Genomic DNA, 26,345 nt, shown 5'->3' with positions numbered 1-26,345 from the left:
TTGTGTGGGTTTCCATACACACTAAACAGTTATGCTGGTATCCCTATAGTATGGCGAGTATGGCGATCCAAGGCGAGTCGGTAGTTCAAAATGATCTGCACATCGCTCTAACTCTAAAATTGTGTTCAGCTAATTTTGACCACCTTGCCCGTTTGGGTACTTCTGCTGACTGTGCTCATCAGCCTCCCTCGTCGCAGTCGTAGCCACAGTAATGGATTAAGTACAAGGTTAATTTGTATTTCCCCTTTGTTCCGTCTTTACGAGCTCACTTACGTTACGAGGCAAGCTGTGTGTTCATGTTCGAGCCTTAAAAAGGTTGCTGACCTGAGCGAAACATTTCAACAATGTTTGACATTTCAAAGTTACTTACCTAAACTGATATACAGATTAAGGAAGAAGAAGTGTCAATTTATTCTTGCCTTTGGGAATATATTTTGATTCAGGTACCTGAGCCTTCTCCTTTTTTTGAAGTTGGTTAAAAACACTTGTAAAATGTATGTAATAAAGCGTAATATTGTGAAATACACATCCACAACGGTATGTTATAGTCTTACTAATTGAAATTGGTACGAAATAACTATTACTTTGGCGAGATCTTTAGTTAGGCCAATTTTCAGAGATTTTATATAGGTATATTCATAAATTGTGTATCAACAAAATGTTCAACTTTTAGCGTAGTTAACTGTTTCTTATGTTAATTCATTCTTTATCGTAATTATCAATCGTGTTATAAAATATATTTGTAATGCTGGCACCACACTTCGCCTTATTTGGCAAATATTCGTGTTGCATCTCTTTCCTTTGACATACAAAACAAAAGGGACGCAACACGAATATTTGCCAAATACAGCGAAGTGCGGTGCTGGCATAAAACTTAACAATTTAAAAGTTCTTGTTGATAGGCCTATTTGAATAAAGAATATATTGACTTTGACTTTGACTTTTAGTACTTATATACTTATTTTAAAAGTTTAGAATAAATTTAAAAGTGGAAAAATTACTGCCTTGGGTGAGACTTGAACTCACGGCCTTTGGATCGATACTCCAACACTCAACACTCTTACGGTAGATGTCGCTAGGGTCCCCTAGACCCATATAGTGGGAAGATTTGCTGACTATGGATGAGGTCTTGGTAGCTCAGTTGGCAGAGCGCTGGAGTATCGATCCAGAGGCCGTGAGTTCAAGTCTCACGAAAGGCAGTAATTTTTTTTTATTTTTAAATTTGTTCTAAGCTTAAAAGCAACGATCGCAGATGTTTCTGCTTGTTAAAAATTAATTTATTTTAAAAGTACCTAAGCTTCTAATGCTTCAACACCAGCTTGCCCCTGACATGTAAATAAAACGTATCTCTTATTTTATTGGTTTAATTATGTTTTATAGACACCGATACCTATTTTATGTAGCTTTCATTTGCTCAGCTGCATGGTTAAGTACAGTGTACAAGTAATAAGTATGTATATAAGAGCAACGTGGTGACCTAGCACGCTTGTCCCGTAATCCCGGGCTAATTGTCGCGAACAATGCCAATTAAACGACTCATTAACTCCGCCTTTAATTGCGGCATAAAGTGAATATCAGATTAGCGAGGGAAACACTGCACAAATTCATAAATGCTAGGCTTTCTTACCTATATTAAGGATGGATTGCAAAAAATATGTATAGTCTAACTCTTGACAAAGTTTGGCAATTTCAAAATGAAATGTCAAATTTCTATGAAAATATGACGTTTATGATGATAATCCCACAGTTTGTGCTGTTCAAGTCCGTTGGCTTGTTGGGTGGACAATGGACGACATTCGGAAGATTGCGTGCGGGTCCCTTCTGGTTGAGAATAGCCCAGGACCGGGGCGTTTATAATGATAATCCCACACTTTGTGCTGTTCAAGTCCGTTGGCTCGTAGGACAATGGACAACATTCGGAAGATTGCCCTTCTGGTCTGGATGAAAATAGCTTAGGACCGGGACAAGTGGCGTACTCGAAAACAGGCCTATGCTCAGCAGTGGGCGATGAAAGGCTGATATGATGTTGATATTGTTGATGAAGTAGGTCGGTCGGAAAATTTGTCAGCATGACAATAAATCATGAAGAAGAAGGGAGGATTATTTAAGTAAATTATGAGTCGTATTCTGTAACGAAAATAACTGGGTGACATTTTATGTTGCACGGAGGAATTCTTTTAATTATGGACGAATAAAGAGTCAACTAAACTAAGGTGTTAAATTTCTGTAATCATTTTGAAATTTACCCGTGAACGAGCCGTGAATAAGAGCCATGAGTTGCTAGGTTTAGTTCCGAGACAAGCAGGAACGTAACTTTACTTCGATAAGTTTGTAAAATGCAATAACTGATAAAACTATTTTGAACGCCTTAAAATTGATAACTAAGAAAATCAATCTTGAAACCTGTAATTTTTTAGTCACTTCCAGGTTATAGAGTATATTAAAATGTCTTCAGAACTCACAATAAACTCGGGCTACTTAATAGTATCATCTTGAATCTTGTTTTAGGTACAAGAACCAAAACGCTCTACCTATCTCAAACGAGGCTTCAATCTTTAATTGGAACAAATTAATTTAAATTCCTAACACATTGTCGATTCCAAACTGATTCCAAATTCAAAATTAAAGCAGGTGTGCGACGCGTGAAAGCCTAACGAGCCAATCCGATCTTATCAGACCATAGACAAATAGCCGTGGAGAACAATCGTCAACTGTTTAAAAACAATTTGGGCGCGTCGCGAGCAATTACGAAACGCGATTCGAGCCCAAGATATGTTTCTGAACGCATCTCTTAATAATAGACCCACAGACCAACGCTAATCTCAAACGTCATCGCATAACTATATTTATCTCGGTCTGACCTATGTGAAGCGAGACTATCCTTTTCTATCATTGACAGCCTTCGTTTAGAAACATACGTATCAGCGCTCGAAATCTAACCTCCTAATTATACCCACATCACTGGAGCACGCATCAAAGAGGCATTTTTAATTAATTTAGTCCCAAAACTATTATAATGGGACCAATTATGTTATGTAATAACTCGTGGCTAACAAGGCGTTTTGAAACCGTTTTAAAATTTGGGTTTCCTTCATTTAATTATAATGGACGCTATATTATGATGATTTATGTTTCGAGACAACGATGATTGTTAGAACTTCATTTGGGGCGCGTTTAGAAGTCGTTATTCTACTTTTTTCACCAATGTTTGCTGTATTAGTTAATTTAAAAATTAATCTACACTTATAATAAACATTCATTGGATTCGATTACCGTAATAAATACTTACTAACCGCTAAGCTATTTACAAAAACTATAATAAATAAATAGAATCTATCGATAGATATTTACAGTCGATTGTCTATGTCACTCCTACGTTTCGTTTTCACTCTCACTTAGTTCGTCCATGTCCATATCGATAAGTTCCTCATCGTCTTCGTATGAGTTGTTGAACTGTTCGTCTGGTTTGCTCGAGGAACCAGATTTGGTTCCCGTTTTGGCCTCTTCCTCTTGCTGCATACGTTTATGTTTCGTTCTTCTATTTTGGAACCACACCTTCACCTGTAAGAAGAAAAAAAAGTTATCTATGGTTCAATGTTAAATGGCTTCTTATTACAGTTTAAAACTGTTTTATGTTAATCGCTCACATAAAATTAGCATAACGGATAATATTTTAATGCGTCCGTAAATCATATTATAGTCGGTGATTCCATATTAAAATTAATTGGTTAATATTATTATCCTCAAATTACACAAGTGGTAAAAAGTAATAAAAAATAGTAAGTAATAAGAAATTTCCGTGCTATACAATAGAGGGGTGTGTGACAGCGTGTAATGTAGTTATTTATTTAAAGCGATCATTTTATCGAAGGGGTTAAAGACCTTCTACACCATTACTTCCGTGACATCGTTGCCATTTATTACAGCATTGTCGGGAACATCGCTCCCTAATCATATTTCATCGCTATTCAAAGAAAATCCGAAACTGCGAGGGAGAATGGATTTCCCGCGTAAAAATCGTCCGCCATTTTGAACGATTTGTCAAGTTTAATGGCGCGAAAAATCTATTCATGGCGCATGGCAGTATCGTGTTTGAGATATTTACAATAAAAACCTTTGTGTCGATTTTCGTTGTACATAATTTCAGAAGTACTTGAATTCTGGCGATTTATAATGACTTAAATACGTACAATGAACCTACTCAGACTTTAAAAAGGCAGACAGAGTCGCCCCAAAAGAATGCCACTTAGATTACAAAGTTGCGCCTCTTAAACAAAATTTGTTTAAGTTTCTCTTTTGGTGATGTTTAACAACAATGTATAAATTGTAACAACTCTTTTAAATGAGAAAAAAACTGGCAGTTTCGGTTGTAAGTTGCAGTAAAAGACATACTGCAACAACCGAAGTTTCTGGGCCATGTTACTCTCGGTGCGTACATTGTTTTAGCCCCATAAAAGTAAACGCCATTCCATTTAAACAGAAAGCAATAACAATCTCGTTCCAAAAATAAAAGAGTAATTTCCGATTATGCTTTATCAGCGGTAGGTAAATAATAAGTTTATAACTTGTTCGTAGTAATGTAAGCCATAACATTTGCACAATTTCACGGCAATCCAAAGGCAAATTATGTTTTACTGACATTTCGAATGGCTGTACCGACGCCATTGGCTCCGGGGCTAATGGAAATTTTAATAAGTTATTATTATTGCGATATTTTAATGATTTATCGATTCCAGATAAGGGTTATTGGTTTGGATTTTGTGCGGTTTATGGCTCGTTTGTTTAAGATTTCAGCAGTGGGCTCGCTTTTTATTGGGTTTTAAACATGGCTACCGAATGCAGAGTGCTGAATTCTGAATACCTACTTTTACGCAACTTTTTTACATTTTACGTAAAGCTTTCATAGAGAAGTGAGACAGAATATAATTAGCATATAAAGTATATTGTACATATAAACAAGATTTTGAATTCAATGATTCAAAACATTATTTATTCAAATAGGACGCCTAGCATCGTAGCATCAAGCACTTTCGAGTCGTCAGTTAAAATATCATCTTAAGATAATTATTACAGCAATTTATTGACGCAATTATTTAAGTATGAAGGTTTAATTATATGGCGATTTCTTAACAAAACACTATCTAAATCCATTATATTACTGCCAGTGTGCCATTACCAATAGTTTACATCATTAATAACTAAACAATATTCAAACGAGCCAATACATTACCATAAACCATAACAAAAGCGATCATTTTCACACAAGCCCGTCTAAATCAATTATACATTATGTAACTCTTGGGGTTCTTATTCAACTGGCCTATAATATACGTTATTGCCTTACAATAGGGTTTACGAAAGGTCAACCAAGTATGACAACGACGGATGTCACGCTACATTAGGCGCCATCCACATCAAATATTAATCGCGAGGCAATGGCGCGTGAGCGGCGATTGGTATGTCGTTAGCGGGAGTATGGAAAAATAATAAATAGAGGAAAGTATAGTATGTATGTCAATTTAGGAAACCCAGAAAGTTCATGTACCTGCAATAATATCTTGAAAATTAAGGGCGCTAATATGTAAGACAATCTTATATGTTTTGCGTTGTTGCGCAAGACAAATTTGCAGGTTACATTACTTTCCTACTCGTATCCATCTTCCTCGCGTTGTCCCGGCATTTTGCCACGGTTCATGGGAGCCTGGGGTCCGCTTGGCAACTAACCCCAAGAATTGGCGTAGGCACTAGTTTTTACGAAAGCGACTGCCATCTGACCTTCCAACCCAGAGGGGAAACTAGGCCTTGTTGGGATTAGTCCGGTTTCCTCACGATGTTTTCCTTCACCGAAAAGCGACTGGTAAATATCAAATGATATTTCGTACATAAGTTCCGAAAAACTCATTGGTACGAGCCAGGGTTTGAACCTGCGACCTTCGGATTGCAAGTCGCACGCTCTTACCGCTAGGCCACCAGCGCGGTTTACTTTCGGGGTACTTTCCTACTCGTATAGCAGTGCAAAATATTGTCATTTCCAAATCTCTACTAATTTATCGACACATCATACGTAACTCTCAGACTGTAGTTTACTGATAAACATTCAAACATACACTCGAAAAGGGGCGTAATGTGTCACTTCGTTGCCTTTCATTATGGGCTGTTAATATGTTTTGAACAACTCTCTTAGTCTACCCACTCCTTTGTCGTAGTTCGTAGTTCTTACGACAACTTAATAACAAAATAGCCTTAAACACATAACACACCTTTTGTCCGTGTGTAGTTTTTGTCATTATGGTAGGTACTTAAATCGAAAGCTTTCAAAACCTATAATAGGTGGTTCTTACATAAAAGCAATTGTAAAACATACATTTAAATGTTACATTCCACGCACAGAAAACGGTCTGTGATTCCACGTTCCATGGGTAAAGGTAGTTTGAGGACGGCGCTTACGCTATTATTAAACACGCTTCAATACTAATAACTGGTAACTTTACCCGTGTATGGTATGTCTTTGAAACAAGGTATTCAAAACATCTTTGACGCAGTAGGCGTTGGCAAAATGGCACAGCCTTTCATAAAAATAAGATAATGTTACAAGACTTACAAGTATCATAGTCGACGCTGTAACTGTTCACTCGTAAACCGTTTTCAAAAGACATAAGATCGACAAATTAGGAGTTGCTGTCACTTAGCATCTTTCGTATATACGATGTTTAGTATAAAATTACATTTGAAAGCAGAAAATAGAGACATTACTTACGTAGGTAAGTACAAGTAAGTTGCACAATTTCCTAGTGTTTACTTTCATTTTGAGAATCGTAGAGGGGATTTATTAAGGTAGAATTGTCTTGCATAGCGTAAATAGGTATTTAGAAAGGAATAAACATTTTTCATTGAAGTGAAAAAAAAACAGTTGTTCCAAATTACTGCAACAGAATAGGAATGTGCTTATAAAATTCTCCATTTTGACTATTAAAAAGGAGACAGGAGATAAATGTAGATGTTTGATTTCATTAAAAATTTGCTATTCCGAAAGCAAGAGTAAAACCATGGAGACTATATAAAGGAGCCAAATCTCTATGTATGAAAAGTGTCCATCAAAAAACAGTAATTAGGCGGCGCCACCATACACCGAAATACTACCGAAAACAGCCTACGTAATTTGGTCGGGTTATTTGTTGCCTTATGTTATACTCATGTCCCAGAGCCTAACTAGCGCCACCGGAGAGATTAGGAACTATTATTTAAAGCTGAAAGCGGTCACTTTTGCAACAATTCTGCCATAAAGAGATTGGCATCCTTTCTATACCATCCATAAGTAAAACCTTGCACTTAATATAATGTTTTAACAGATCAATAAGTAGTTTAATTTTTACATAGCTACACATATTTAGCAACCCCCTAACAACCCCCAGGGGGCGCCTGAAGGCGTGGATTTTACCCCAAACGATTATGATTTTGATGAGATTATGACGTTATGGTTATAATATTATATTACATTGCATACCGTGACACTTCTATTATAGGTATCAGAGTGCAATAAAAATACTAAATCGTATTAAAAACTGTTTAGTTTTTAAGTACAGTTGGTTAACTGTACTTTAATAATGGCTTTTTTTTTAATGTATGTAATGAGCTTCAAAATAAGGAAGTACCGTGTTACCTCGATTAAAACATAACTAGCCTAAGTCTTCATCACTAACAATGACAAAATAACACAAAAACATCATCGCATCATTTACCAAAACGACACCAACCCCTCTCTAACTAATTTAAACAACCATAAAACAATTATAGCTATTTGATGCAAATTTGCTTCCCTCTATATAAACTTAACCGAGCTACTCTACGCATCTGCCGCGAGCCTTGCCTCCCCTGTGTGTGTCCTTTTACAGTGTACCTACACAATACAGATACACATATCTTCTGTGTGCGTATTCTTTTACAGTGTATCTACACGATACACAAACTCACACACAAACGCAAAACCGTCTCCTAAATAAGTGGCCCAATGTTCTGGTTATAACAACGCAAACAATGAATTTAATGGGAAAAGGGAATCGCAACTCATAACACCCAGGGCACTGAATAAATAAAGGGTAGCTATTCAAACCCGAAATACGATTAAGTACTTATGTGCTCGATTATACTCCCCTACGGATCACAGAAAGAGACAGGCGTTTAAGTGAACTGGAGAGACAGGGATGGATACACAGAGGGGAGACAAACAATTAAGTGGCGTGAATTCGGAGCGAAATTTAAACGGAAAGCTATTTATTCGCGTATTACTTTATTGTCGAGCCATTACGGAGAGAGGGAGATGATTAAGGAGAGAGGGAGATCGCGATGGGAATTATGCGACAAATTGGGCGACCCCATTTGCAATTTTTACGGGTAATAGGGATGGTGATAGGGGTGAGGGGTGTGCGAGGGGGAAGGGAGATTAATCGTTGTCTTTGTGAGTGTTTGATTAATGTTAAGTTAGAAATTGCTAGTTTATTTTTTTATTTATCTTTTGAATAGAAATGATTGATTAAGGGCATTGTGCTTGGTTGGATATAATTGGTTTTAGAAGATGTAATACTGATTGAGTTTAAAAACGAATAAATTACATTAATACATATATAGATTGGCACTGACATTTGCAGAAAGTGAATGATCTGCTATTTCATCCGTTGTATGAGAAAAAATATACATTTTACCAGCAGTTAACTTTATACATTAAACCGATTACCTAATCAATGAGGAAGGCAATTTAAAAAAACTTCATATACAACTTTTTTTTAAGGGGCCGTGTGATTAATGGTTATACCCGTATTGTTTATGTAACGGTTTTATTTTGTGCAGATATACAACAACAACACAACAAACTGCACCCAAACAACAACAAAAAACAAGCAATGCCGTCAGATTTTTAGAAATATAAACTTGTGCATTTTAAAACTAGCTGGTTTTATCTAAGTCCACAAGTCTGATATGGATATTTTATTTGCATTATTTATTTTTATTATTTTGACCCATGTCCTTTCACTGATATGCGTTAAAACAAACGAAACCGTCAACGCCCTCTATACGAGAGTAGGCCAAAGGTAGTGGCGCCACCTGATCGAGAATCAAATTTTCGTGATTTTCGAGGAACGTTTTTTCCTTAGACTGTATCCATCTATTACGGAGTTATATCTATCTTTGATTTCAGTGATAAAATTATGTATCGTAAACGTCAAAGAAATTTTACATCAATCGCGCGTAAAAATTACACGCACACACTTGTTTTTTATGGATATCTTTTTTTGAGGTATCAAAATTGACACCTCAAAAAAAGATATCCATATAGAGTTTGCAAAATTGCAAACAGTTAATCGTAACCATTAAAGTAAAAACGTCCATTTCATAACTAAATTATCTAAGTATTTTTTTATTTGTTTAAACTTTATTGCACGATATAAAATTGTACAAATGGCGGACTTAATGCCTTAAGGCATTCTCTACCAGTCAACCACCTTAAGTAATGCTATAGATTAGTATAGATAGGTACACTAATTTTCATCTCTCAAACTTACCCTTTAACAAGTTTAACAACATGAACAATGGCTCTGGAAGTGGAAAGCGCGCGTTTACTACGCATCCGGTCGCTATCAAGGCCATAAACCAAGTCTAGATGGTCTGGATCTAGATTTGTAAGACAAATAGCCGGCTAAGTACGGGTTGCGTAAGTTACGTTAAGACAGTTACAAAGAAGAAAATTAATGTCATGTTTTTGTTGAAATGAGTTGGATTATTGAGTGGAATTATTCTGTAAGGTTTTTAAGGCGCCGTAAGTTCAGGTCGCAGCTCGCTGAGCATTGTGTTCCGGGATCACGGATATCATTGATATTGAATTGTTATTTTTAGTAAGTATTAGTAAAAAAGAGAAGCCATTTTCATGTTAGTTACAAATTTAATGGTGCGCTTTAGACCTATGTTCGTGTTTTTTTTTTTCATTGTTTAGTTATGTTAGCTTGAGATGGACAACATTTATAAATCTCTTGCCATTTCATATTATACAATACATCCCATATTATTATTAACTATAAAAATGTTGTTATTCAAGTAGGCATATTACAATAAATAAATAAATAATAAATAAATAAATATTATAGGGACATTCTTACACAAATTGACTAAGTCCCACGGTAAGCTCAAGAAGGCTTGTGTTGTACTTAGACTACGATATATATAATACTATTACAAATACTTAAATACATAGAAAACATCCATGACTCAGGAACAAATATCTGTGTTCATCGCACAAATAAATGCCCTTAGCGGGATTCGAACCCAGGACCATCGGCTTCACAGGCAGGGTCATTACCCATTGGGCCAGACCGGTCGTCAAAATGCGCTGGATTAATTATAGTAACAATAACTGCCACAGGAATAAATATATTTATATGTACACAAAATATGTGCCAATATAATGTATGTTAATATCGTATACAGTATATTTGAATACATACGAATAACCATTCACTACAAGTATAAATCATATTATTATACACGCAGCTGTTCCTATTCGTAAAAGTACTATTTATTACCACACTAATAATTACTAAAACTATGATGCAAAATAACTGCATAACTATAGCATTATGCGATCCAAAATGACATAATTGATAATCAATAATCACCAAACGCGAGCCATAAACCACTTCCGGCCGAAAGAAAACAATGTACTCTAGTCCATTTCCGGCGGGAAACCGGACGTTCAACAGCATTTCCGGTTCGCGTTTAAAGCCAAGATGGCGGCCCTGAAGATTTCTATTGTTACTGGAAATTGGATGGGATTCGGATTTATTAAGGGATCGAGTTATTCCACTTTTCTGTGAACTCTTTTAAATGTTTGGGAATCCTGGATCATATAAATAAAGTTTTTTGAACGGTACCTAGCTAATATTTTAAACAAACATTAGTGTTTGAGAAGCGCTGATGGCCTAGCGGTAAGAGCGTGCGACTTTCAATCCGGAGGTCGCGGGTTCAAACCCCCGGCTCGTACCAATGAGTTTTTCGGAACTTATGTACGGAATATCATTTGATATTTATACCAGTCGCTTTTCGGTGAAGGAAAACATCGTGAGGAAACCGGACTAATCCTAACAAGGCCTAGTTTCCCCCTCTGGGTTGGAAGGTCAGATGGCAATCGCTTTCGTAAAAACTAGTGCCTACGCCAATTCTTAGGATTAGTTGTCAAGCGGACCCCAGGCTCCCATGAGCCGTGGCAAAATGCCGGGATAACGCGAGGAAGATGATGATTAGTGTTTGAGAATGAAATTTAAATGGTCCCTAAAAATATACTGACATGCACGCACACACACATACACAGCACTCACAGCAGAATCTTTTTTTTTTTCGCACATCAGAATGCTGCTTTGATATGTAATTTGTTTTTATGTGCAATTAGTTTTTTGTCTGTACTATCTAAAATGAAAGAAAAAACACCTTGTAATACCATGGTTGCAAAAAACGATTATTATTAGGTTAGGTAAGTATTTTTTTGCTAATCGTTAAAATAGTTAAGTGTTTATTTCGTTGAGAATAAATAGGCTTTGTCCTAGCCACTGTTTTGATGATAATGTTTATACATTCTTTCACTCCTTCCCCAAACATGCGCTGTGGTTTTCAAAATAATTTTCTCGGCATCCAAACTTTTGAACTTAAAAGTCTAAGCTTTAATGATATTGATTTTATAAATCGTGTCTATTAATGTGTTAGTGCTAGAAAGCTGCTTAGACTACTGAAACTTGTTCAACGCATATTAAATCAAGAACAGTTATTTAACGTACGAGTGCTGCTTTCATTATGATTATGATACTTTTAATCATAATTGGACGAAGTTCCCCAACACTTGAGGTGGACGCCCCTTTTTCGATAATTTTAATTGTTTCTAATCGATACGCTTCCGGAGGAAATCTTTTATTGTTTTTCGTTAATGATCAACGGGTCAAGGAACTAAATAATGTTACAGGTCGTATACCGTTATGATTGTGTCACGTATTTATTAGAATAGTTCCGAGTAGCTTACAAAAACAAACTCTACAACATAAATGCTTATTATTGTTTAACTTAGATCGATGTCACAACCGTGGACGTATAAGTGTTGGTTTTTCTAAGCAATGAGGGCTATCGTTTTTTTGCTCACCAGTTGGCGCCTCTGTTGATGGTGGTCCAAAAGACTAAAGAACAGCTGTCAGTCATTGAAGTGACAAGTGACATTTGACATTTCGAACTATGGAAAAGACCACCATCTAGCGCCCCTAGCGGCGAATTCATACGCGTTAGCCCTCATTGCATGTAATTCACTTGATTTTGGTAGTCACAATAGTAAATGTAAGTAGGTGCAGTCAAGGGCTTAAATATATATACATTCCCAAAGTTTTAAAAATATGTGTACGTTCTTACACCTCAGGCAATAAAGTCGTTTTTACATATTTTTGATTTATTTGTCTGGATCGATATTTTTGCCTTCGACTGTACCTAAACATATAATATCTACTGGTTATAAAGATGAAAGCAACCTTTACTAGGCATCGCACGAACAAGCTCCAACCATTCCTCATCTCACCCTGAAGCCCCGGGGTGATGTCACTACTAGGGTTGTCACTACACAATTCTTGCGATAAATTTGGGTACGATTTCTCATGATCGCTGTCACAACCGTGGTCATGTAATGACTTGATTTTGATAGTAACAATAGTAGATGTACCTAAGTACCTTTACCTACCTACAGTACAGTCGAAGGCAAAAATATCGATACAGACAGACAAATGGTGTGAAGGTCGTGTTCACACTGTGAACACGACTTTTTTGTCTAAGGTGTAAGAGCGTACACATATTTTTGAAACTTTGGGAATGTATATATGTATATTTATGCCCTTGAGTGTACCTACACTAAATAATAGTGTAAGTACACAAATGATATTATTATTATTTGTATCTCCTCGGATTTCACGGGCCTATAAATCCCGGTCTTTTGATAGGCTTGCGTGGGGATATAGATCCAACACGTAGAGGCCCCTTGGAGAGCTTTAATGTCATGTAGAACGCCTGCTGGAACCCGTTCACAGGTGCAACAATAGACACCCATGAACCGGTCGCAGCAGGCATTGGGACTATTGTAGAAAAAGTGAACAGTATCGGTATACTGAATGGATTATTATTATTATTATAATGGATTGAAGTTTGGGTGGATAATGAGACTGGGCTATTGAAAAGGCCCTTACTCAATGTCCATTCGAATTTATAACCACGTCCCTCAGTTTATAAGAAATGAAACCAAATATTATAATTTTGTAAACAAGCTCAAGAGCTACCTTCTAACTGAATGCCCATACACCCTACAAGAATTTATGAATAATTAGACAAATAATAATAATAATAATGTACTTAATAAAAATGGAGCATGATAAATGTAATAGTGATATAATAATATAGACAATGTATGATTTTAATTATTGTAATACTATAAATATTTGATTTTAATTATCTATTCTATTTGTTATTATTGTTTATAGATTTATTTTATAAGACTACCTTAGAAATAAGTAGATATAAAATGTTGCTACGCCCTAGTAGGGTCCATGATTGTACTCACTTTATTTTAAGAACATCTGTAATACCATGGTTGCAACGAATAAATGAAATGAAAATGAAATGAAATGAAAGAAGTCCGGACACCTGCCATAACAATGCTAACACACGTTATCGAGGCAGGTGGTGACTTGCCGCTTACTAGATGGGCCCCTGAAACTGCCGTCGTGAAGACGACCAGGAGCAACACCGGTGTGAGCGGCTCAGGGGTGTCGAGAGGTGTGCGCCGCTTTCTACCCAGTGTCTGATGTTAACAGCCACTGTGCCAACTCGCGTCTTATGCATCTTTCACTTCCACCCCTGGAGCATATAGCTCTTACGACTCCCCTCTGGACGGCCACTGAAGGCAAGCCAGAGCTGAGAGTCATGCGGGTCCCCTTGGGGTCCACTCCGACCGACGAAGACACGCCGGAGACGGAGACCCTGACCGACTCTCTGGAGCACTCGGGTCCGTGGGGTCGTCACTCCCCAACAGCTCGCCACAAGCTGCCCTGCGGGTTTATTATTATTATTATTATTTATTATTTAAGTTGACAATTCTACCTTAACAGCTAGAGCCACAGCGGCACAAATTGGGAGACAGTATTTATACATTGGGTACAAAAGTATTTTCAAAACAATATTAATTATACTTATATAATACTACTTACAGGCATCTCTCGCTCTATCACTCTCTTACACTCAATATGTACTGTTTACATGAAAGCACCGTTTTCGAGACCTCGCACGAATACGCTCCCAACATCTTACCATAGACCCCTTGGCTGAGGTCATAACTAGGGTTGTCACGCTTGTTACTACGTACATAGAAAACTACGGGAACGTTTTCTCATGACCGATGTCACAACCATCGGTCGAACTTTTCTACGTTTTCTAAACTTCCATCTAATTTTAGATAATATTGTTAATATTCCGGGCTCATTATCGTCGCTAATTGTTTCTCTTAAGGACCTTTGTACCTTAAAATCATAAATAATATATTGCGGACATGGTCGTGACATATCTTAGATCATAATATCTGGACCACGTGTGTAGGTCAAAATATCTGGCAGCAAAGTTAGACGATGTGACAACCCTAAACCAACCCCCGGCGGCGACATCAAAATCACAACGGGGGTAGTGCTAATACCCGCCCAGCTACACCATCATGCGACTATCAACTCTATATTAAAGTACTAAGGTCTGTATTTGAATAGGTAAATTACCCAAACAGATCACAAGAGTAAAGCATAGGGTGTCATAGAGCAAACGATAATAGGTTTTGTATCAAGGAGTTAAGGTTGATTTATGAATGGGAGAGTTATGGAGTCAATAGCGCATGCGCTGAGGGTGCGTAGGTATGACATAATCCGTTGAACTGGTTGATTTTGTTTCGAAATTGTCACGTCATAATTTAGGCTAGTAACGATCTTGGCAGTCATATACTCATGTTTTACGATAAAATAAAATAATATAATGTTCGTAATTAATGGTAATTCCAGGGGTCGGAAACCGGTATTTGCTCCATACAAAAATACCGGTATTATTACGTTCTTTTTAGTTCTTTTGTTTATAATTTCATTTTTAATGGGACGTTTTAATAATGCAAAATTGTTTCCTAAATACATGATTCAGTCCTACGTAATGAGCATAAAAAAATTCAAAATATTGGGCTATTTCGGGGTTTTTAAAAAATACCGTTTCCGAGCCCTGATCTTTACTATAATCACTTTGTATGTTTAAGAAGACAATTACCTACATTGTCAACGTAACTACCTTTAATTTATTGGCTCGCTTATACCCGCACATTGTATAATTGACAGGATATTACTGAATTAATGCCCTGTCAATAATTGATATAATTAGAACAAGTTTCCTAGGTTGTCAATAGTTTAGGTCTCTATTATGGTCATGGGATAAAAAACGCATTATCTTTGACAGCGGTCGTTATTTTTGTCTAGAATCTAAATTGAAACTAAGACTAGAGGCAGGAAACAGCTTTTTATATTAAACACAATACAAGTATATCTAGATCTACATAAATGTGTTTTTTATGTTGTATTTAGGTAATAAATGAGTTATAATGAATAAATAAATAGACACTTATTGAGTTAAATTATTATTATTATTGGGACATTTCGTTTTTAACAATTTATCATTTATGAAATAAAACTATGAAAACGGATTATATCGCGTATATTGAATTTTCACCTCAGCAGCTCGAACAAACCTACTTTCGTCACTCCCTGGAGTGAGGAAAGTGCGACTTTCCTCACTCCAGGGAGTGAAACAATGTCGCTACGCTCAAGATTCTACATTAGAATCACTCGCTTCGCTCGTGATTCAATTATAGAATCTTTCGCTTTCTCGGGACTCAAAATAAACACTCGCAAGAAAAACCAACTTTCCTCTCTTGTTGTACAAATAACTATTGTAATACATCCCGACGTTTCGAACTCTTTACAGCGTTCGTGGTCAACGGGTGACCCGTATCACGGTAACCGAAGACAATATTAATTTATCATTTACATTTTGTGTGAAATTGAGAGCGCTTATAGTTTTTTACTTATACTATAAACAGCAAAAGAAGGTCTTGAGTAAACGATTTATTTTAACTCGATACACAACAATGCTTGACCGACGCTTCCGTGCATGGAGACTATATAAAGGAGCCAAATCTCTATATATGAAAAGTGTCCATCAAAAAACAGTAATTAGGCGGCGCCACCATACACCGAAATACTACCAAAAACAACCTACGTAATTTGGTCGGGTTATTTGTTGCCTTATATGGTTCATGTTATACTCATGTCCCAGAGCCTAACTAGCGCCACCGGAGAGATTAGGAACTATTATTTAAAGCTTAACGCGGTCACTTTTACAACAATTCTGCCATAAGAGATTGCGATCCTTTCTATACCATCCATACTTCCGTGGATCCGGCGCCAAGCCATCTTGACAGCTCGCGCTCATGACAACCGTCCTGTCAGTTAGGGGCGCGTTCCGAACTCCGCTAACAATACGTAGTCCATATATTCACATTATTCATATTCTTTATTTGTATTTAACATACATTGTCATGGAGGCGTATATTATGTCCAACCAAATCCATCTTGTACGTACACAATGATTTTTAGTAATGATTAGTTACTTAATGTCATCGCTATCTTCCAGTTACGTATTATGTGTACCATCGTTCCACGTTTGACTATATGTGAACCTTATTGCCACGGTATAAGGACTACTTAAGAATAGTTACATAAAACACGCTCGTGGCCCGTCTCGGGGCTATAATTCCGATATTGAAAGCACGTAACGTATCGTTTGAGCTCTGTGAGCTAACGTGCTATTTAACGACAAGCGAGAGAAGCTCCGGCCACAGCGGGCTAAGTGTGGACAGTTTATTGACTTCGTAAAAACGCACGACAATTAGATGCACTATGTTCTGCGTATTATTTAAAAGTGTGGAACAGTGCCCGAATCCATAATCAGTGCACCTTCAGTGAACGCTTTTGAAAACAGACTCGACGATCATTTTATGAATGGACAAAACACAAGCAAGACATTTAATGATTATATTTGGATATGTATTTATATGTGCACGTATCAGTTATAAGCTGCCTGTGAATTCATATATAATAAAATAATGAATAATGTTTTTGTTGTAGATACTGAGATATTAGTGCAATTTTGTGTTCTTTTGCACACGTTATACAGCTCAATTTTGTTACCTACTCGTAAAAAAAAGTATAGGGCCGCAATCGTTGCGTTACGATCGATATACTCATAGATTTTGAAAATTATAAAGATGTCACTTCAACGCAACAAGCAACGCTTTATAAATTATTTCATTATTTCCAAAGACTTATAGTAGCTCTTCGAAAAGATATACGAGAACTTGCAAAAATTGCTCTTCAGTGTACTATGAAACAAATATTCATATAAATCTTACACAAATTGACCTAGTCTCATAAGGCTTGTGTTGTTACTTGCGTAGAAGAGATTATTCGAAGCGTTTGAAGCCAGTTAATATAGTGCCTGCACAGTTTTCGCTGCGCTACTTTACTCTATTTTATATGACGTACGGTTGTGGTAATTTCAGACGATTAAGTAAACTAGCAGCTGCGCGCTATTAGCCCTTGTTTACGTTAATAATTCGATTATTGCAAGTTTTTAATCGATTATATTCGATTATTAGATTTTTAATCGCTGTCCGGAAGATTGTAGTTTACGAGTACAAGGTAATTTCCTGTGGTTAGTGTAAAATAAGAATTTAATATTTCTATAAAGATGATATTTGATGTGTCCTAACCTAATGAATACTTGACATTTTGTTAGTAGTTTTGACCAAGTATTAATTGAAAACTGAAGGACAAAAAACGTAAAGGTTAAAAAGGCTTTTATGCGTCATTGGATATTTTCCTCGTTATAGTTATTTTTGTGTAGGAATACGCTTATTTTTGTAGATGTCACTACCGTGGAATCAGTCACTATTCGTACGAAAAGCCCGTAATGTTAGCATATTCTCTAAACGCAATAGTGACGGCATATTCGGAACATCCATAAACAACATTGCCCAAAAATTATAATAGCCTACAAACATATAGGATGTAGCAAGGATAGCAAGCCTATAGGGAAAAGTTGGCTAGTAGGTGGAGACTTATTACGAAAGGTCATCAAAAATCGATATTTATGGACAATTTATCTTGGGTGGTAGTACTTAGTAGAAGTGGATGAGGTGTGATTCTATAAAAACATAATGTAAGTAGCAGGGCGAGGGCGAGGCTAGTTTAGCTACTTTTTTTTTATTGAATAAGGAAACAAATTACAGTTTGTTAGATTATTACAAGACCCATCGTAGGCAAAACCTGGAGGTTTGTGTGCCGATGGGGAGTTCGAGAATAACGTAAAGAAAAACAATATTATATCCTATATCTTATCATAAGTATGATTCTTAGTATACATAGCTTGTGTCGTTAGTTTTTAATAAGTGCATTTTAACGACTTTTTTTATATGTTTACCATTTAAATATTTAGCACAAACAACTTCTGGCAGATCATTCAATATTTTAGGTAATATATATGTGTACACTAATATATATGTGTACACTATATATATGTGTACACTATATATATGTGTACACTAATATATATGTGTAGTTACAAAAGATTATCATCAGAAAGTCGGGCACGGCCCATTGGCGGTGATTCCGTAGATCCGCAGCACATTAGCACCGTAATACGCTCGTGCGCACGACACAAATGTATACAGCAGGCGCGCATCGAAACATTCGAAACTTACAGACCTTACAGTACTGGTTTGAGTGTGCGTGCGGCGACGCATAGATACTTATGGCGCACACATACAAGTCGCGCGCAGTGCGTTTGTATGAAGATAACATACTTTGCCCTGTTTATACTATGACAGTACTACAAAATATCACTCGCAATCGCTTGTTGTTTTCATAAAACCTTTATAAATATAGTTTCATGCTTTACCACTTTTCTGTAGACCTAAGTAAGTAAACACAAAACTCGGTCTTGCTTGGCAGTCGGATTGATTACTGTCGAACTGTTGAACTGTTTACGTTTATCCACGTTCTATTAAATCACGTAGTTCTATTAAAATTAAATACAAAAGGTTCAACGGGATAGAGAGACTAAGTTAGCCAAAAAACACACACCACCCAGTTTTATTAACTGATTAACTTTGAGCTTAAGCACACTGTAAGAATATTCTGTTGGAATATGTACTTACAGTACCTATGACCTGACTTTGAGAGATAAAGAGTACTGTTTAAGAAAGGGGCAAGTAGGTAATTTTGGAAATATTTGTCAGATCGTCAAGACAGCACCACTAACCTTTCCAGGAGATGGGATCCGCAGACAGGACTCGGGCAGGGCACAATTCTTCAGGTAGGTATCCGAATTCACGAGGTTCACAAGGAGCACCACACCGGCGGCCAGGTGCATGTCTATTTTACGTCTGTCATAGGTCGTGTCAACTAATTAGAGGGCCGCGCGGGCGGGGTGTGTGGCGAGGGGGGGGGGGGACAAATCTGCATACGTAGATAGTATTTTGAACAAGTACTTATACATACAATATATCTGCATACCCACTGTGCCATTCTCCACTACTCATCCAACTCATAAAAACAGGTATGTTCGCGTTGCATGAGGCGGCCAATTTTGCGCTAATGCTCTATTGTTTTTTAATGAGCAGCATTCCTGCTCCCAGCAAAAACAAAGAACATGTCTATTAGTCCATGCTCTTAATTATTTTAGTATAAGTGTCGTTTCCCGCGATTTCAATACGGAGATAACGTCGAAGTTTATCTGTGTTTTATGTTATTTAAAAAGCCGAGCTACTGTATTTTTTTATTGCACGGTTTTCCTATAATTTTATAATGAAAAGCATGACGCCCTCCACACATGACTTAATACCAAAAATAGATATAACTCCGTAATAGATGGATACAGTCTAAGGAAAAAACGTGCCTCGAAAATCAAGAAAATTTGATTCTCGTTCAGAGGGCGCTACTAGTTTTGGCCTACAGTCGTATAGATGGCGTTGACGGTTTCGTTTGTTATTTAACAATTTTAACGCATATCAGTGAAAGAACATGGGTCAAAATCATCAAAATAATTAATGCAAATAAAAAAAACATTTATCCATATTTAAATACATTTTATCGTATTTTTATAAATATTTATTTTTAGTTTTAAAGTGTGTCGACAAATAGCAGTGAATTTACTGGGGTTACAAAATTTACTATGACAGTACCGCTCTAGTATAGGTTACTCTATGCTTAATACCAAACAATTAATATATCTCTTTAGTTAGGCCTATTTTCAAAGTGTTGTCACAATCAAGCTAAACATTTAGAGTTTATTTATAATGAACTGTCACACCCGTGCCAAACATTTTGACGTCTCATAATAAACGTGTCACTCAAATAATAAACTTAGACTGAAAAAATACCGGTTTTTCCGAGTAAGAGAAATCTAATCCAGTTTTTCTTTGCAAAAGATCCGTTTTATCTGTTCAAGATCCCTGCTAATAAATTTATGCAGTAGATCGACGTGCGGTAAATAAGACATCGGGTGTAAGACCTAACTGACCTAGCTGACCTTTCCTCAAAGGTCAGATAACAGATATTACAGTACCCTATTAAGTACCGTTCTTCAAGGATGTGTAAATCCTGATAGTTTAAAACAACGTAAAACTATAAAACAATTAACATAATGACCTATTAATTTTGCCCTATTCATGCCTGTAATTGTCTCATCCTCCTTCGCAGCTTTTCATTATTAAATGCTGTTAGGTTAGTTTATATTATTACTAATTGTTCCCAAGTAGAGTTTATTTCAATAATACATGGACCCGGGTATGTCCTTAAACTACGTCCAAAAGAGAGGTATGGGCACTGTGAATGACATCTCGCTTTGTGTGGTAGGGCACAGGACAGCGGATGTCATTCCAGATCTAGAGCAGAGCCCAACTGGGGAGGTACCTCTACCTTACAGAAAACCGCAGCCAAATAACACTAGACCCTACTAATAGTGTTGTGTTCCTGCCGGTGACTAAGGTTTTAAGAGCTCGAGGGTGCGGTGGTTAGGGTCGGCAACGCGCATGTAACTCCTCTGGAGTTGCAGGCGTACATAGGCTACGGAGACTGCTTAACATCAGGCGGGCCGTATGCTTGTTTGCCACCGACGTAGTATAAAAAAAAAACATATATATTTCATTCGGTATTCTATTTTGCTTAGGCCGCGTAACGGTAGTGATATAATTGACATTAGCAAGCAAGTATTGTATGACATTCAATTGATTAGATCGACCTAGCCTAGATATTTAATTACTTGTAATCCTAGAAAACTGACTGCAATAAAAATGGGTTACATAGTATCGAATTTCCATACAAATCCTTTTATCAATGCTCTGTATCCATTCGCATTCAGCATTCTTCATTCAATTAAAACTGTACACAACTTTGTTGTTCTAATTAGGAATTGGAATCTGATTAAACTCTGTGTAGTGTATATACTTAAACCTAAGTGTGACAGGATTGACAGGATTAACACAGCTGTCACAGCCGCGTCTATTGCATTGACTGTGGCGTCAGTGGTGCGCGACGAAAGTATGGCGTAACTAGCTTAGCAAAAACAGCGTATACAGGGCGCGGCGCGGTTGTTGTAATTAGTGTGTTTGTATGTTTAATCCAACGCATAAAGGTTGACAATGTGTAATGATTTATTTATTTAATCACTTATATGAGAAATTCCAACAGCTATCATCGATACACATAACTTTTAAATAGCAATGCAGATTATTGGCGCTCGTACTAATTGTACAGGAACTCACAGAAAAAATATTTTTATTCAATCAGTGTAGTATAGTTTCTGAAATCATATCCTTTTTCGATGCATGGGCGTTGGCTTCTTATAATTAAACTGCGTTAATCGCTAACCTTGCTTCGATTTCTCCCTGTCGAGTGTGAATATATTGAAACGGAAGTTGTTATACCGTGTGATGGTTCGCGAGTCGAGTGCTCGCGAGAACCAGTGAGATGCGTAATCAGATGTGTAAGTTGCGGATAGTTTCCGAAAAGTTGAAAAACTTCACGGATGGAAAAGGAAAATATAAAATTTCGATTACTATACAAAAATATTAAAAGTTTCTTTTTCCAAGTCGAGTTTCGTAATTTGGAACCTTTCCGACGGCACATCAATAAATCTCAGACATTGGACTGAAAGCGACGAGTTTACCTCTGAGTCTTTTCCCCTTTTTAATGTAACGTAACAAGCTTAACGAGTATTATCGTTGTCTTATTTTCTCTTTCCAAAAACGAACCCGAGTGAGGTGAGGTTTTCATATTTTTATATTAAATATTTGTTAACAAAAGCAAGGATATCATATTGATACCGCATGTTTTTATTTCCTTGCTAAAGACACAAACACAAAACTATAAGTCATATTAGCAACTATAACTGTGATGATATATAAACTCAAATGACGTTTTACTAACTAATTGCATTCGTTCGCCCAAGCTCTGTAAGTGATTGAAGCAATGGTACGCGCAACGCTAAGTGTATCAGCGGCGTTAATTGCCCGAGGATCGGAAAAAATGATTTAATTACCGATCATTAGGAGCGTAGCGTTCGCAGCACACGCGAATCGTAAATTATATCATTATTGAGCGCTGATATGAAATCCGTGTTTAATTAGCCCTATTAAATTAATATTAGGTAAGTTTCTAGATAAGTAGGTAGGTAGCTAATTGCTTGTAGGACCTTCACTTCGCATCCTACGGAGCTACCTGCCTTAACAATAGTAAGTGACAGAAAACCATTTTGAACTGACTTTTTGAATATCAGTGCTATTTTTTATGGTGAGCGTGAGTTCCCGCAGCCCCAAATCTGCGCCATAAATACAACGTTTCAAATCTACGAAATAGCTGAAGTCTTGGGATGCAGCGGCGTTTTAGTTCGACCGAGATGACGCTTTTGTGATATACGAGTATAAGACAATCTGACCCTTTAAATATCAAAGTCGGTAATCGGTGCGGTAATTATTTATAGCGATTTTTCTGCACACGGTACTATAATGAGCTCTTGGGCCAATCGATCGGGTGTGGCTCCACGCGCCCTGGTTTCACTACCGTCGGCTTTTTACTATCATTTAACCACTCATTTAGAGGAACTGGCCAGCTAACCATGTTTGTGTTTTTACTAATCGGTTGGGTTACTCTCGTATTTGTGATATTTACAGTCACATCCATGGATGTCACCGTGGAATGGATCGCTCATTCTAGTTTGAAAAAATTAGACAAGAAGACACATTTTTCGGATCCTAGAGGACTTTATGAAGGAGAAATCGCCTGTTACTATAATATAGTCACTATTTTAAAGAAACTAGCGAACTTTATCTACATGTTTACTAGTACCAAAAAATAATAAGATTCTTTATTTTAATCATAAAATTGAAATTAAAACACACCAAGTCAAAATAAAATTAAAATTAAAAAGATTGCTTCGGATGACATAGATTTTTGTCCATGTCACATCCGTGGACGTCACTACCGTGAAATCATTTGTTACTTTTAGTGTATGAGCAAATGTTTATTTCATACCTACATGAAATCATATGTCATTCAATATGTGCGCATATTATAATATTAAATAAAACTTTAAAAGCATCAGTACCTAAATCTATAATACCTATAGCCAAAAACTTAACATAAAAGCTACCACTTTATGTTAAAAATAGAGCCAATAATAATTTACCAACTTAAACAACCCGTGCACTAAACTTTTATTTTTAATTAAATGAAAAGCACTTAACTACTAAAAAACAATATTTATTGTAACCGCGTAAATTACTTGAGAACAACGTGGCAAGTAAAAGGTTGTAACTTGTAAATTATAATAAATTATATCAATATTATTTAGCCCATTACAGCCGAGCTACCCGGACCACTAATTGGTATGCATTTGCTATAATTATACATTATTATGTCATTATAGCGATTTCCCCTAGTTCTAGACTTGAGGCTGTTTTGCACATTTTCAAGTCAAATAAAGAGTAATTGCGATGTTGTAAAATGGTTAGGTTATTGGCGTTTTCTAGCAGATAATATAAATGCCTATTTACAAATAGGCTAAAAATCAATATAAAATGACATAGGTACCACGACTGTTCAATAACATAAAATACACATTAAAAAAACCGGCCAAGTGCGAGTCGGACTCGCGCACCGAGGGTTCCGTACTTTTTAGTATTTGTTGTTATAGCGGCAACAGAAATACAGCACCTGTGAAAATTTCAATTATCTAGCTGTCACGGTTCATGAGATACAGCCTGGTGACAGCCAGACAGACGGACAGACGGACAGTGAAGTCTTAGTAATAGGGTCCCGTTTTTACCCTTTGGGTACGGAACCCTAAAAATCAATATAAAATGACATAGGTACCACGACTGTTCAATAACATAAAAATACAAATTAATAAGTTTTTCAACGTGTAACTCGCGAAGCCTCTATGTAACTATGTATAAGGAGATCGGTCAGCTTGCAATGCAATGCCACAATATGGACATTAATTTTGCCCTTGCTTGCTTGCTTTTGATGGTCACTTAGTAAAATAGGAACAATGTTTGGATTTTATGATGGAATAATCCAATCAATGAACATTGTCGTGTCATTAACCCATTAGCTCCGTAAGCCGGTTACGAATTACGGTGTAATTCTACCTAACAGCATAAGAAAAATGGTGAGTTCCTAAAATTGGATGTAGGCGCTAACGGGTTAAACTAGCATTAGCAGTTTAATGTTTATTTCTTTTTTTAGATTTGACACTAATGTATAAAATTAATCTTTGAAATAAATGGACTGTATTTTTTATACCCAAAATGTGAACCAGACGCCAATTCTGTACTTAATCTAGGTACTTTGACAGCGAATCTATGTTCAAAGAGTCGTGTGGTTTAAGTAGGTATTTTTTAAGATGTCCAAGTTGTAGAAGCAATCTTAAGTAACATTCGGACAATAAAAAAATATACCTGGTTTGAGAACCTTCTTATCTTGACACTAGATCTAGTTTTCCTGATTAGGCCGTTTAAAAAATTGCCGACGTAGATACCTATATAGTAATGGACGTAGTATCTGTTGATCTACTAGCACCCTGCATTATTTATAGTCTTAGGCCATTGTTTTAGTCTGCTCTTCATTTATTTTTCTCTTGACATTTTCACAGGCGTAGAAATAACACTGGTAATAACTAATAACTTCATTAGAAACGGATGGCTAAGTCACATAATTTTATTTGTACATTTTTATTGTATTATACTGTATTAATCTTGTACAAACTACAAACATACCTGAGTCTCTGTAAGGCTGAGTGTTTGTGCTAGCTGTTTCCCCTCAGCTCCAACTACATAATGGTTCTTCTGGAAGGCAAGAGGAGTTTTGAGGGGCTGATAGCTGTTTTAAGCTTGTACGAACTACAAACATACCTGAGTCTCTGTAAGGCTGAGTGCTTGTGCTAGCTGTTTCCTCTCCGCTTCGACTACATAATGGTTCTTCTGGAAGGCATCAGGAGTTTTGAGGGGCTGATGGCTGTATTAAGACTGTACGAACTACAAACATACCTGAGTATGTTGGACCCGGGTATGTCCATAAACTACGTCCGGACCCGGGAATGTCCTTAAACTATGTCCAAAAGAGAGGTATGGGCACTGCGAATGACATCTCGCTTTGTGTGGTAGGGCACAGGACAGCAGATGTCATTCCAGATCTAGAGCAGAGCCCAACTGGGGAAGTACCTCCACCTTACAGAAAACCGCAGCCAAATAACACTAGACCCTACTCATAGTGTTGTGTTCCTGCCGGTGAGTAAGGTTGCCAGAGCTCGAGGGAGAGGAGTGTTAGGGTCGGCAACGCGCATGTAACTCCTCTGGAGTTGCAGGCGTACATAGGCTACGGAGACTGCTTAACATCAGGCGGGCCGTATGCTTGTTTGCCACCGACGTAGTATTAAAAAAAAAAAAAACCTGAGTCTCTGTAAGGCTGAGTGCTTGTGCTAGCTGTTTCCTCTCCGCTCCGACTACATAATGGTTCTTCTGGAAGGCATGAGGAGTTTTGAGGGGCTGATGGCTGTATTAAGACTGTACGAACTACAAACATACCTGAGTCTCTGTAAGGCTGAGTGCTTGTGCTAGCTGTTTCCTCTCCGCTCCGACTACATAA

General features: G+C 36.9%; 1 protein-coding gene and 1 long non-coding RNA gene across 2 annotated transcripts in view; one reads left to right on the top strand and one right to left on the bottom strand.

Annotated features, from left to right (window-relative positions):
- Positions 1 to 2,500: 2,500 nt before the first annotated feature.
- Positions 2,501 to 26,345, bottom strand: part of LOC134750548 (homeotic protein empty spiracles-like) — a 54,702-nt gene continuing 30,857 nt past the window's right edge. The window contains exon 3 of the mRNA XM_063685750.1: positions 2,501 to 3,561. Within this exon, the coding sequence (XP_063541820.1) occupies positions 3,373 to 3,561 (189 nt within the window). The 3' untranslated portion in view covers positions 2,501 to 3,372. The remainder of the gene's footprint in view (positions 3,562 to 26,345) is intronic.
- Positions 20,981 to 26,163, top strand: LOC134750585 (uncharacterized). The gene is made up of 2 exons (XR_010128562.1): positions 20,981 to 21,017; positions 25,822 to 26,163. It is a non-coding gene; the product is annotated as an uncharacterized LOC134750585 (long non-coding RNA).

This window comes from Cydia strobilella, chromosome 20, assembly GCF_947568885.1.
Source record: "Cydia strobilella chromosome 20, ilCydStro3.1, whole genome shotgun sequence".
Taxonomy (NCBI): Eukaryota; Metazoa; Arthropoda; class Insecta; order Lepidoptera; family Tortricidae; genus Cydia; species Cydia strobilella.
This window is presented reverse-complemented; position numbering and strand designations above follow the sequence as displayed.